At 45.3% G+C, this 12,569-nt stretch overlaps 1 protein-coding gene across 7 annotated transcripts in view; it reads right to left on the reverse strand.

Moving 5' to 3' along the window:
* The window catches only part of ADCK1 (aarF domain containing kinase 1), a 109,644-nt gene that overhangs the window by 27,853 nt on the left and 69,222 nt on the right, over positions 1-12,569 (reverse strand). For 6 of the 7 annotated variants that reach the window (XM_036430162.1, XM_045576761.1, XM_036430127.2 and 3 more), the window contains one exon: positions 4,443-4,601. The exons of the other annotated variant lie outside the window; for it this stretch is intronic. In XM_036430162.1, the coding sequence (XP_036286055.1) occupies positions 4,443-4,601 (159 nt within the window). The remainder of the gene's footprint in view (positions 1-4,442; positions 4,602-12,569) is intronic. 7 annotated transcript variants of the gene reach the window in all.

Below are 12,569 nucleotides of genomic sequence, written 5' to 3' on the forward strand. Positions count from 1 at the left end.
CTGGTTCTCATTAGAAAGAAGCCTGTTCCTGCCCCTCTCGGTAAGGAGCTCTGAGCATAATTGGGGCCTGCACACAAGCCTAAAGCTCCGGCTCCTTGGAACAAAGGGTCCACTGCAATCAGGGTGTCATGGTGTCATTCTGGTTTGCTACCTTCCTGCAGCTTTTGTCATTTGAAAACCTGTGACTCTCAGTTACTCTGAACTAAAAATTCAGTTTTGCTTGGCATTTTTCAAAAGGTATCTTTAAAAATGTAAGTGCAAGTCTGCTGCTGTTGTTCGTGGCTTCTGAGCGCAGGGGACATGTTTGGGGTTAAGTTCTTCCCTCGGTGTGTCTGGAACGGAAGCATGGCAGTGGGCACCTGGGGCTCTGCCGACAGGCGGTCACACCCCCATCTGAGCCACCTGGGCAACATGGAACAGCCGTGAAGGAGCCACCAATGGAAAGAGAATCTAAAGGCTAGAGACTTTCTGGACTTGTCAACCAGGGTCATGGGTGTGCTGGGTTCCCCCCTCTCCACCTTTTCCCCACCATCCCCAAAGTGCAAACATCCCAGCCTCACAGCAGAATACATCCTTGCTTCAGCTGTTTAGATCTGAAGTGCAGACATATCAAGCCTGGGAGATCTAGGCATTTGTCCTGGGAGCTCATGGAGGACACTGAACCTCCTTGATGTGACATGAAAATGACCGCAAAATGCAAACCTGCTCCCTGCTCTGTGATGAGAAGCTTGGCTTGACATGGAGACTTGCCCCTGAATCACCACGTGAGCAGGAGGGTTTGGGGTGTAAGGGTAAATTCACTTTACCCAGACACCATGTTGCACCACTGACCCTTTCCCTGCTTCTTCTATCAAGGACAGGAAAGATGAAAGAGGAAAATTTTAAAGTGGCAATAAGAATTGCCCTCCATCCCCCAACAAAACTAAACTCTGGGAGGCTCATGACCAGGGCACCTGTTGACCCCACAGGCAGGGTCACACTGACCATGAGGACCTTTGTATTCTGGGTCTACTTGGAAGTCCCGCTGCTGTAGTCTCCACCTGCCTCCACACTGGGGCCAATCCTGCCCTTAGGAAGAGAGCCCAGATTCTGGAAAGTTCCAGCTCTAGACCCTGGGCCTGTCTCATAGTCTGGCTTCCGCTTTGTTCCTGTGCTTTGATCAACGCACCTATGAAGCAAGGCCTGGATCGTCCGGACCATTGCCCCTCACCCAGGGCTGCAACCCTCGTCACCTGCACCCGGCGTAGCAGAGCACAGTCTCAGAGCCAGTCTATCGGGCCGGAGCCCCAGCTGTGTCTCCTCCAAGCTGCATGGCTGAGGCCCAGTTTTATAACCTCTCTGAGGGCCAGTTTCCCCACCTGTAAGAGCATGATGACCATCACAATGGAAGCAACACTCCCTACTGCCAAGTAGCACGTGTGCAGTCCTGGTGCTGGACACAGAAGCACTCAACTTGCAGCGGCTGGACAACCAGCAGCTGCCATGTGACAGCCTTGCAGTTTCACCCGTGGTTCTGATACACAACCAGAGCTCAGGGTTCATGGAACAGGCAGTGCAGCATTATTCAGATCTTCCCCCACAAGTTGTCACATGGGCAGAAGAGCACAGAGGTTAAGAGTGTAGGCTCTGAAGCTGGCTGTCTCTGCCCCTTACCAGGAAGCTGTGTGGCCTTGGGCAAAGGTTTCATCTCTCTGAGGCCCAGTTTTCCCACTGATGACATGAGCTAACACCAGCATCTCCCTTCTGGGGCTTTTATAAATATTAAAACATAAACACATAAAATGCACTTTAAAAATGGCTAACAGCATAAGCATGTAAAAAGCTTAACTAATATTGATTGTTATCCATCAGCAGTTCTGAGTCTTTGGATTCTGAGAAAGCCGTGAGAAAGAATCACTGATGCCCAACAAGGCTTGACTGCAGTGTCTGGGGAGGCCCAGCTCCTGGCCTCCCACTGAGGAACCGTGACCTTGGGGTGGTGAACACAGTGCAATATACAGAGGGTATATTCTAGAATTGGACCCCTGAAACCTCTATAATTTTGTTAACCAGTGTCATCCCAATACATTCAATAAAATGTTTTTAAAAGGAAAAAAAACTGGAGTGGCCCTCCTCAAAAGATGATGCCCATACACTCCCATCTCTTCCTGTCCCAAACCCTGCAGTTACCAGGCTCCTCCCTCCTCCCTGCACTAGCTGTCTCCCAGGTCAGTCATAGGCCTCACTGCCTGTCCTGTCCCTGCCCCCAGCACACACACTCTGATGCCAAATCCACAAATGCCCTGGTCTTGACCGTTCAGCCTGGCTGCTTCCTCACCCTGTTCCCGTCTCCCCACCATGGCATCTGCATTCAGGTCGAGTCTAAAGCCAGGAGATTTATAGCCTGGGGCTGAGGCTATTACACCCCGCTGGAAGGTGTCACGCACACTGAGAGGTAAACTCTTTGCTGAGACTTAATTATGCACAGATGTTGTGATGGGGTGCCAGTGTGTGAAAGCAATCTATCTCCAGTTTTAAGAGCTGAACTGGGTGTTCAGCACACAAAATTTGCTTCCTACTTGTTATTTGTTTAGGCAAAATTAATGGCTCAGGAACCTGAACGCTACCACGGTCTTAGGAATGGCGTTCGGGTTTTAGAAGCAGCAGGTCAAATAGTTACGTTAATTATTTACCCATTTGGCATCCTCGTCTCAAAAATTTGTGTTATTATTATTAATACATGTCTTGGTCTGGCAGATGCCAGTTGGTCTCAGCCAGGGGACAATTTTGCTGTTTCCATGGGAACCGTGGAGGAGATGGTTCTGTTTGTCTGGCTCATAGTTCTAGCTCTGAAGAGTACCCCTGCCGGGTAAGAGGCAACAGAATGTCCTCAGCAAAGTACCAGAGTCAAAGTCAGAAAAGCATCTCCACTCAGACTGCCATCTGCAAAACGAGAGGCCGGTTGCTGGAAGAATTCACTGTCATCACATCTGCCTAGTGCTCAGTGCAGCGAAAGAACACTCAGTAAATACTGCCTATCACCTTGTATAACCAGCACTTCTTGGAAGCCCCCTCTGCTCTGCATATCCAGAGTGGATTTAAGTCCTTCCTCTTGGACATCCACAGATATATGGATAAGTAAGTCTCTGACATAGCATCACCAACTTGTACCCAGCAACACATTTGTGTGTCTGTCCCTCACTTAGATAGGTCATTTTCCCAGGCAGGAGCCAACCATCTCTTACTCATCTATATATGCCCAGCTCCTAGCAATAGCAACAGGTCCTGGAAATGCTCAATCACTGTGGAAAAAGGAATGAAAGAAATAGGATATGCAAGTGGAGGCTTATTTTAGACTCCATAGCATCATATAGTTACTTAATATTATTACCTGTCAGAGAGAGCCAAGTTTTCACTGAACTGGTAGTTTGAATGTCAAGGCTGAGACAGGGTTGCCCTGGCTGGTTTGGCTCAGTGGCTAGAGTGTCTGTCTGCGGAATGAAGGGTTCTGGGTTCAATTCCAGACGGGGGTATATGCCCAGGTGGTGGGCTGCCAATCAATGATTCTCTCTCATGATTGATGTTTCCCTCTCTCTCTCCCTCTCCCTTACTCTCTGAAAGTCAATTAAAAAAAATTTTTTTTAAATAAAAAGCAGGTGTCAGGATGCTGTGGTCTTCAGTATTTCATAGCCATTTAACACGCGTAAAACTATGCTACCCTCTTTATTAGGTTCCCATATTCTTTTGTTTGTTTTTTTTAATATGTTTTTAATTTATGTCAGAGAAGAGAGAATGAAACATTAATGAGAGAGAATCACTGACTGGCTGCCTCCTACACACCCCCTACTGGCAATCGAGCCCACAACCTGGGCATGTGCCCTGACCGGGAATGGAATTGTGACCTCAATCACTGAGCCATGCCACCTGGGCAGGTTCCTTTCTTCTTTTATTTTCTGTGACACTGCTCATGTTTTTGAGTGTTTTAAGCATAATCTATCCTCTCTATAAGCCCTGTGATGTCTGTTGTATGGTTTTACATATTGTGTTATACCAGAATGGACTGTATAGTAAATGAGCTAATATAATATACATGAAGTGCTAGGAACAGTGCCAGAGTGCAGTAGTGTTAGCTATCATCATCATCATCGCCACCACCATCATCATCATTATTACTATCACCATCATCCTCATCATTATTGCCATAGCCCCATGTTTCATGGAGGCAGAGGCCACAATAGCACTCAGTGTCTTGAAACTGTAGATCATTCAATAAACATCTGTGTGATTGACTGACAGGTCAACAATAACAGCTGTTATTTCTCTATAATGTTGCCTCCAAGGGTTTTCATGTACATCACTCAGGAAGATGCCCCCACTCATGCCCTGCAAGGGGGGATCCTCAGGGCCAGGACCAGTCCTCCCCTGCACTCTCCCACCATGCCCCCATTGCCCTGCCCTCCTACCTTTAAGAAGTCAAAGTGCTTGAGCATTTGGGCCACTTTCTCTGCGTTCCTCCCTTCGTTGAGGAAATCCAGCTCCAAAGGCAGGTTCTTCTTGGCTTCATCCACCAGCCACATGAATTCAAACTCCGGGAACAGCTGTTTGACAGCTAGGACGAGCACCTGAAATCCACCAGGCACCCCATCAGTCAGCCCTTGACGCCCCACCAAGGCACCCTCTCCTCCTGCCTGGTCTAAATGTTGACAACCTGCTTGGTCTCCCCTGGAGTAAGGGTGAGTGGGAAAACAGCTCCAAAGATGCAGGATGATTAAAAAGCCACCAGGAGTAACAACAACTACCATTTGCTGAGCGCTCCCCACGTGCCCTGCACTGGCTCAGCACTTGACTGAGTTTCTCCACAATCTGGGAAGTACACAGTGAACACTCTTATCATCTCCCCATTTCATAGATAAGGAAATTGAGGTTCTGAGAGGTTATATGATTTTTTTTTTCCCTGAACTTGCCAAGTAAGGAAGCACAGAAACAGAATTCTACTTGGGTCCACCCAGCCCCCAAAACCATTGCTCTGAAGCATGTCACTGAACTGCTGTCTTCGCTGCTCTCAGGTCTTCACAGTTCAGTTTACGAAGTGCTGGCACTGTCACGGTGCTTTTATTTATTTCTTAAGCTCAGTCGTAGCACCTGAGCATGTATGCATAATGTTACTTTCTGTACTTTTTGTACATCTAAACTATTTCATGATTTTTAAAAAATCAAACTGGAAGAGAAAACAGGTTAGATAAGATGAGTAAGAGATAAGGGATTTGACCACCTGGATGAAAAGCTAAGATTTGGGGCCATTTGGCCTCACGGTGGATTCTTGAGGACAGGATGAAAAGTGGAGAGGGGTTAGAAGACTCGTCTGGCATTTCGTTGTCAGTTTAATGATGTGAAATTAAATGTCACTGGCAGAGAACCAGAGTCCAGTGGCATCTGCAGAGCATGCCCGGCCCCTCCCTGGGCAAGGACTCAGTTCTGAGGCCACCTCACCACTAGAGCTCTGGAGCTGAGACAGTCTCACAAGTTCAAGTTCACAGACATGGCTCTGCAGTGGGTGGGCAAGATTGATGCCAGGGATGTGGGAGATGGTCCAGCAATCCCAGAGGAAAGCACAGCAAGCAACCCTCCTGCTCGCCGATAAACCCTCTGTTAGTGTTCAAAGTCGGGCCTGGGGAGACCACCGACCAACCCTCCCAGTAATTCTTGGTAGAGATTACAATCCAAGTTTGAGATACCCCTCTCCACCCCTGGCTAGAACAGGAAGACACTGAGCAGGAATCAAGAAACCATGGGCCCGCTGGTACCTTCTCCAACCGTTATGGACTAAGTGCCTGTGGCCCCTTCCCTCCCCCAAATTGTTAGTTGAAAGCCTAACCCCAGCATGATGTTTAGATGTGGGGCCTCTGGGGACTAATTGGGTTTAGATGAGGCCAAGGAGGTTGGCCCTATGATGGGATTAGTGTTCTCACTCTTTCTCTGCCATGCAAGGACACAGAGAGAAGGCAGCTGTCTTCCAGTCAGGAAGAAAGTCCATACCAGGAACTGAATCGTCTGGCACCTTGATCTCAGACTTCTAGCTTCCACCACTGCGAGAAATAAATGTCACAGTTTAAGCCACTTGGCCAATGGTATTTTGTTATGGCGGCCCCAACAGCCTAAGACACCAGCCAGTCTATCCAGGAGGATTTGCTGAGCCCCACCTATGAGCCTTGGCTTGTGCTTCCTTTTGTCCTGGTTTATATAATATTATGCCCAACACTATGTTCCTCACAAGTGGTACAAAAGAAATAAAACTAAAGCAGAGCCATGAACTAAAAGGCATTAATGGTTTTGCTTTTAAAGACAAGTCCTAGTCCTATTTTAGACACTGGTCTAAAATAATCATCACACAAGGGTTATTATATTCAATTTCTCTCAAAACTCTTTTTAATTGCATTCGGCTGTAGTCTAATTTCTTTTAAGTCTTGTCTAGAATTTCACAGGCCAGACCTGTGACCTTATGATAATCAGTTTAGTTTATGTTTTGTTTCTGTTGGTGTCACATGAAACTGGAAGGCAAAGAGAAGTGGCAACAGCTAGGCCCAGGCCACATGTGCCAGACCCAGACACCTGGCCCAGTAGGCTCCAGGCACTGCATCTTGTCACCATGCCCTCAGATGGCCCTTAGCAGCCACCAAAGGGGAGGCAGAACTGGCGAACCTGCCCAGGCCTGGACCAGGGGCACACATGTCACCACAGGCACCTGAATTCCACTCTGAGCTCTGAGTTCAGGCAAGAAACCTCTTCGGACTTTGTTTCTGACCTAAATTCCAGAGTTTCTCACCAGTAGGGTTGAGGGAAGGAGCTGCAATGAGGCTTGGTCAATTGTTCATTCAATATTTACTGATTACCTCCTAGGTCAGTGGTCAGAAAACTGCGGCTCATGAGCCACATGGGGCTCTTTGGCCCCTTGAGTTTTTAGCGAAGGCCAGCTTAGGAGTACCCTAATTAAGTTAATAACAATGTACCTACCTATATAGTTTAAGTTTAAAAAATTTAACTCTCAAAAGAAATTTCAGTTATTGTACTGTTGATATTTAGCTCTGTTGACTAAGTTTGCCGACCACTGTCCTAGGTAATGACCCTGGGCTAGATATGAGTATACACAGGGAGTTACATGCAACCGAGTTGAGTCTATACTTGGGAATGAGTCTTCTGGCCAAACAATAAATCTTCATCATTTACTGTACGATCACTGTTATTTGTGAAATTTTTCATGAGCATTAACATCTAAACAGCACTGATAGGCACTTTAAAGACTTTTCTGTTACTAATCAATTATATAATTAGTTATTAGTAGTACTATTGGTTATTTATTAATACCTAATGTCAATCATAAAAGCAATCAAAGAATTTATTGACTGATATTAATTGCTAATAACTTCTTAGTAAAATAATTCATAACCCAAAAAATTGTACAGAACTCACTAAACTGGTTTCTAAAGCATTCTCTGGGTGGTGAGTGAGTTACTCCCTGGGCTACTCTCTTATTTTAATATGTTTTTATTGATTTGAAAGAGAGACAGGAAGGGGGGAAGGGGAAGGAGAAAGAGGAAGAGAAACATTGATATAAGAGAGAAACATCAATTGGCTGCTTCCTCCCCACTCCCTACTGGGGATCGAACCCACAACCTGGGCAGCGTCCTTACCTGGAATCAAACCAGTGACGTTTTGGTTCATGGGGCAGCACTCAACCAACTGAGTCACACCAGCCAGAGCACCCTTGGTTATTTTAAAACAAAGGTCTGTTTGGATGGAAATCAATGATTCTTAGTTTTCTAGGAGGACACCATCCTCCTTAAAGGAAGTCACCAATTTAAAATTTTGATGCCAGCTATGAAGCCCAGCAGAATGTACATGCCCACATAATTTTGAACATAATTCAAGGGATGAGGAGAAGGGTCAGTTTAAGCATTGTCTGGTCCAAGTCACTGATCCAAGTCTAAAACTTTTCTTGGCTGAGGAAAATAAATAAAACTCAGTTTCACCTTCTGTTTTCATTCAATTCCCTTCTTAAGAGCCTGCCCTAAGTAGATTCACTTAAGTTTTTCTTTTTTGACAACAGATGCAATCAACTAAAATAAAACAGGTGTTGTTATCAATTTGACTTTTTTATTTTTCTTCCAAAATGTATTTTCTCCATAAAATTCTCCCAACAGCCAATATTTTCACCAGTGTCTAGCACATACTCAATACACGGCAGATGTTTATTGAATATTCACGTGAATAAGTCAGTGAATGAATAAATGAATGAACAAATGAAAATTTCAAAGGATTTGTCCTCTCCCCAGAAATAATTATATGTTCACAAGTGCATTATTCAAATGGATTAAATTGTTCTATTTCTGAGATTTTGGTGGGAATGGGGATTATCTCCAAATCTGGGGCAACCACAGTTTTGGAATGCCTGAGAATTTTCTACTGGATTGGAACATTATGAATCAATAAGGCATATTCAACAGTTAATACCTCCTTCAAGATAGAATAATGAAATTATTTTCCTATAGGGTCATTGGCTCACAGAAGGGAAAATCAATTGTAGGCCACACAGAAATATAATGAAAAAATTAAGAGTCACATAAAAGCTTGAAAACTTAACTGTTATTGATAATAGCAAAAGAGGGGGGGGGGGGCGTTGTGATTTAGTACCCACTACATGCCAGGCACTGTGCTGCAAGGCACATATAAAGTAGGTCCTCATTTCATCCTTTGCGTGCCCATTTCACAGAGAAGGAAACCAGTTCCAGGATGTTGAAGTCCTTCTCAAGGTCAGTAGCTTGTAATTTCAAACGCAGGACTTGGACCCAGGTATTTGGGGGTTTTGTTGGGTTTTTTTTGTTTGTTTGTTTGTTTTCCTTCTTTCTTTATGCAGCCCTATCTCATGCAATACAATACAAACTGATACAATAGGAAGCTTGTGATAAGGCATAAAAAGAGCTTTGTAGGCTGTAACATGCAGCTGAAATGCGAATTCCTGTTATCAAGTTATTGTATATTATAAAAGAAATAATGTTCTATGGGCAAGAGCACACAAAATAGAACACCTGTACAAACCCAAACTGGTAAAAATGGGTGTTTGACAAGGATCAAAAATCAATTCGAAGCTATGTAAATACCTCGGCGCTCATGGGCTTATCTTTGCTCTGATAAGTTGTTAAAGTGCACACTTTTTAGAAAACAGAAATACAGGGTGAAGAAAAGTTTCCATGGGGTTGTTTACATCTCTGGGTTTTTAAAGATATACCGTATTTTTCGGACCATAAGACGCACTTTTTTTCCCCCAGAAGTGGGGGGGGGAAAGTCCCTGCGTCTTATGGTCCAAATATAGCCTACACATATACTTTAAAAAAAAAGGTTTTTTACTTGCCCGGCTCTGTGTGGTCTCTGTGTGCTTGCCCGGCTCTAAAATGGTTCTAAATGCTGCTGTTTACTTTACAGGGTTGATTACATGTGTTTATGACTGTGATGTTGGGTTTTAATGCACATAAAATATTTTAGGACACTATTTGTTTCAGAATCTGTTTTTCTTCATTTCCCTTCTCTAAAAACTGGTGCGTCTTATGGTCCGGTGCGTCTTATGGTCCGAAAAATACGGTGTATATATATCTTTAAAAATAAAATCAACCGTTGGACTCTGTGCCACACACAAACATTACCTAGCCTACTGTTCAATCAACACATTCAGAAAAGAAACGAGATGATAGCAGCATTTCCTGAAAATGTGGTTCCAAAAAAGTCAAAAACATGACTATCATAGGCCTTTCTTTTTAGGGACCCTTGGGATGGGATGAGTGGCATCAAATGGGGGGTCAGATTCTGGTGCTCAGACCAGAGTCCCATCCCAAGACTGAAGAGCATGTTTGGGGACAGGTGGTACATGGAGGGCAGGGTGCCTGGCCATGAGTTATAGAGTCTTTAAGGGGTGATAATGCCAGGGGGTGGTCAGCATCAAACTCAGAATCTTGAGACATATCAGGGTGCTGTCACCATCGAAATGTGGGGATCAGATCTCACCCCTGGTTCCCAGGTCATCCAAATCCTGCCCTCTCTCAAACCATGAGAACACAGTGCGCCTGGCAACTGAGCTCCCTGCTATTGTGGGCAGGCAGGAGCTGCTGCAAAGCCAGCCTGCCAGGAGCCCGCCAAGGGTGGACTCTGCCTTGTCAGTTCCCCCTTTCTGCTGAATCATTGTTCCAATCTCTGGGCCTAATTAGTCTGGCTCTGGACAGCCATTCAAATCAATAAGAGTCACTGGCCGTGCATCTAGAAGTAGAGTTGCCCCAGCTACTAAAGGGACAATATCAGGTGATAATGACAAAGCCAAAAAACACCCTTGGCTGTGCCTCTCTCTTTTGTGCAAAGTCACCCACATCATCCGGTTCATCAAACACCATTTACTGAGAGCTGGCCTTCACTTTCTCTGTCACCATTCAACAGTCTACCCCAGAGGCTGTCTCCTTCTCCCAAGAGGAGAGGCACGTTCATAAGAGACACAAAACACAGAGGTAGCACACACTATTGAGTGCTAACACAAAAGCTATGTCCCCCACCATCCTGGTTAACAGAACCTCAAATATGTGCATTTCTCATGTCCTGACAAGGTGATCCATGATTGGTCAGCAAGCCAATCAGAGTGGTCTTTCTCTCACCAAGACCGATTTAGGCTGGGACACATGGCCAACTTCTGGCCAGTGAGAAATGAAGGGGATTCTACTGAGGCTCCTTTTTGTAAGGAATATGAGAAAAGAAACAGGACCTTTTCGGCATCCAGATGTCATAGACTTGTAATAGCAGAAACTACTGCTGCTATTTGGGGAACATGAAGGGCATTCATTACCTTGGAAGGACAAGCCAGAATAGAAGATGGAAGACCAAAGGAACCTAGGTCCTTAAAAACCAAAAAGCCTTAACTGGTTTGGCTCAGTGGATAGAGAGTCAGCCTGTAGACCAAAGGCTTCCAGGTTCCATTCCGGTCAAGGACATGTAACTCGATTGCAGGCTTCTCCCCAATATGGGTTCTGGTCAGGGTGCATGCAGGAGACAACCAATCGCTGTGTTTCCCTCACATCAATATTTCTCTCTCTGTTTCACTCTGTCTTCCCTCTCCCTAAAAAACAATGGAAAAATATCCTCAGGTGAAGATTAAAAAAACACACAAAGTGCTAGATTAGTCAACAATGAAAAGGTTGACATGACCACCAGAGTCTTGAAATGTGAGATAATATAGGTTATTATTATTTACCCTACTTTTAGTTGAATTTTCTGATACCTTGGCCAACAACATCCTAATGATACAACCAGTAGTCCCCACTCCTCATGCTCAAAAGCCTAACTCTTGTAGACTTTACAGCAGATATGCATTTGGATTTATAAACTCACTAGAGGCCCGATGCATAACATACATGTACTGGCAGGGGTTAGGGGGCCTCTCATCCCTGCACCCTCTCGCAGTCCAGGACTCCTCAGGAGATGTCCACCAACTTAGGCCTTATTCCTGTCTTAGGCCCCAGGAATAAGGCCTAAGTTGGCAATCAGAAATCCCTCTCTCAGTCTGGGGCTCTCACAGTCCAGGATCCTTGCTCCTTACTGCCCACCTGCGACAGAGGCGGGAGAGGCTCCAGCCACCAGTGCTGCAATTGCCAGCCATGAGCCCAGCTTCCAGCTGAGCTGCACTCCCCCTGTGGGAACACACTGTCCACCAGAAGGCAGCTCCTGCATTGCACGTCTATCCCCTGGTGGTCAATGCACGTCATAGCAACCGGTCATTAAGCAGTTTGGTCAATTTGTTTATTAGCCTTGTATTATATAGGATTTCTTAAACTGCAAATATCCATAGGTTAATCCTATTAGTCACTCTCCTTAGCATGAATTACTTTGATCAGATAGTCTTCCTCTCAAGGCCATGTTGTGATCAATCACTAGGTCAGAGAGGAGAGATGAGCAATAGTGGGCAGTGGGAGGGAAGGATAAGGGATCACAACACCTGGACCTGTCATGAGAGGAAGCAACAGAAGGCTGTGCAAAAGAATGGCTTGCCTGCCCTTTGTCTCCAAGTTTCTGGTGGTTTAGGTGACCCTAATATCCCATAGAAATTATTCTTCTCCTGCCAAGCATCCCTCAGCACCATTCCGGGGTTGTCATTCCTAAAACCGAGCCCCATTTTAGATCTGGACTCAGAAAAAACACACACTAATTTCAAATATAAAATAAAATGAGCTTTCCAGTCAGGCTCTTCTTAGCTTTACAGCAGAGAAGGGTGACCCAGGTCGAATACTTCCACCAGAGATGTGTCCAGTGGGAAGGCAGTGCTACCTGGTACTGTTAGTAATGCTGATGGCTCACGGAGGCGGTGACCTCAGGCCTCAGTTCCAGCCTCTCTGCTGAAGGCTGCGAGTACAAGACTCTGATCTGCTTCTGATCCCAGCCCCAGCGTGGCCTCAGCTGTGTGAATAAGCCACTTTGTATTCTGCACATGGCCATTAGGCTGCTCTTCCCGAGAAAAGCATCTGATGCTTATCTCCAGAAGATGCCAAATCTTTATCACTGCTATT

This window comes from Pipistrellus kuhlii, unplaced genomic scaffold, assembly GCF_014108245.1.
Source record: "Pipistrellus kuhlii isolate mPipKuh1 unplaced genomic scaffold, mPipKuh1.p scaffold_m20_p_1, whole genome shotgun sequence".
Taxonomy (NCBI): Eukaryota; Metazoa; Chordata; class Mammalia; order Chiroptera; family Vespertilionidae; genus Pipistrellus; species Pipistrellus kuhlii.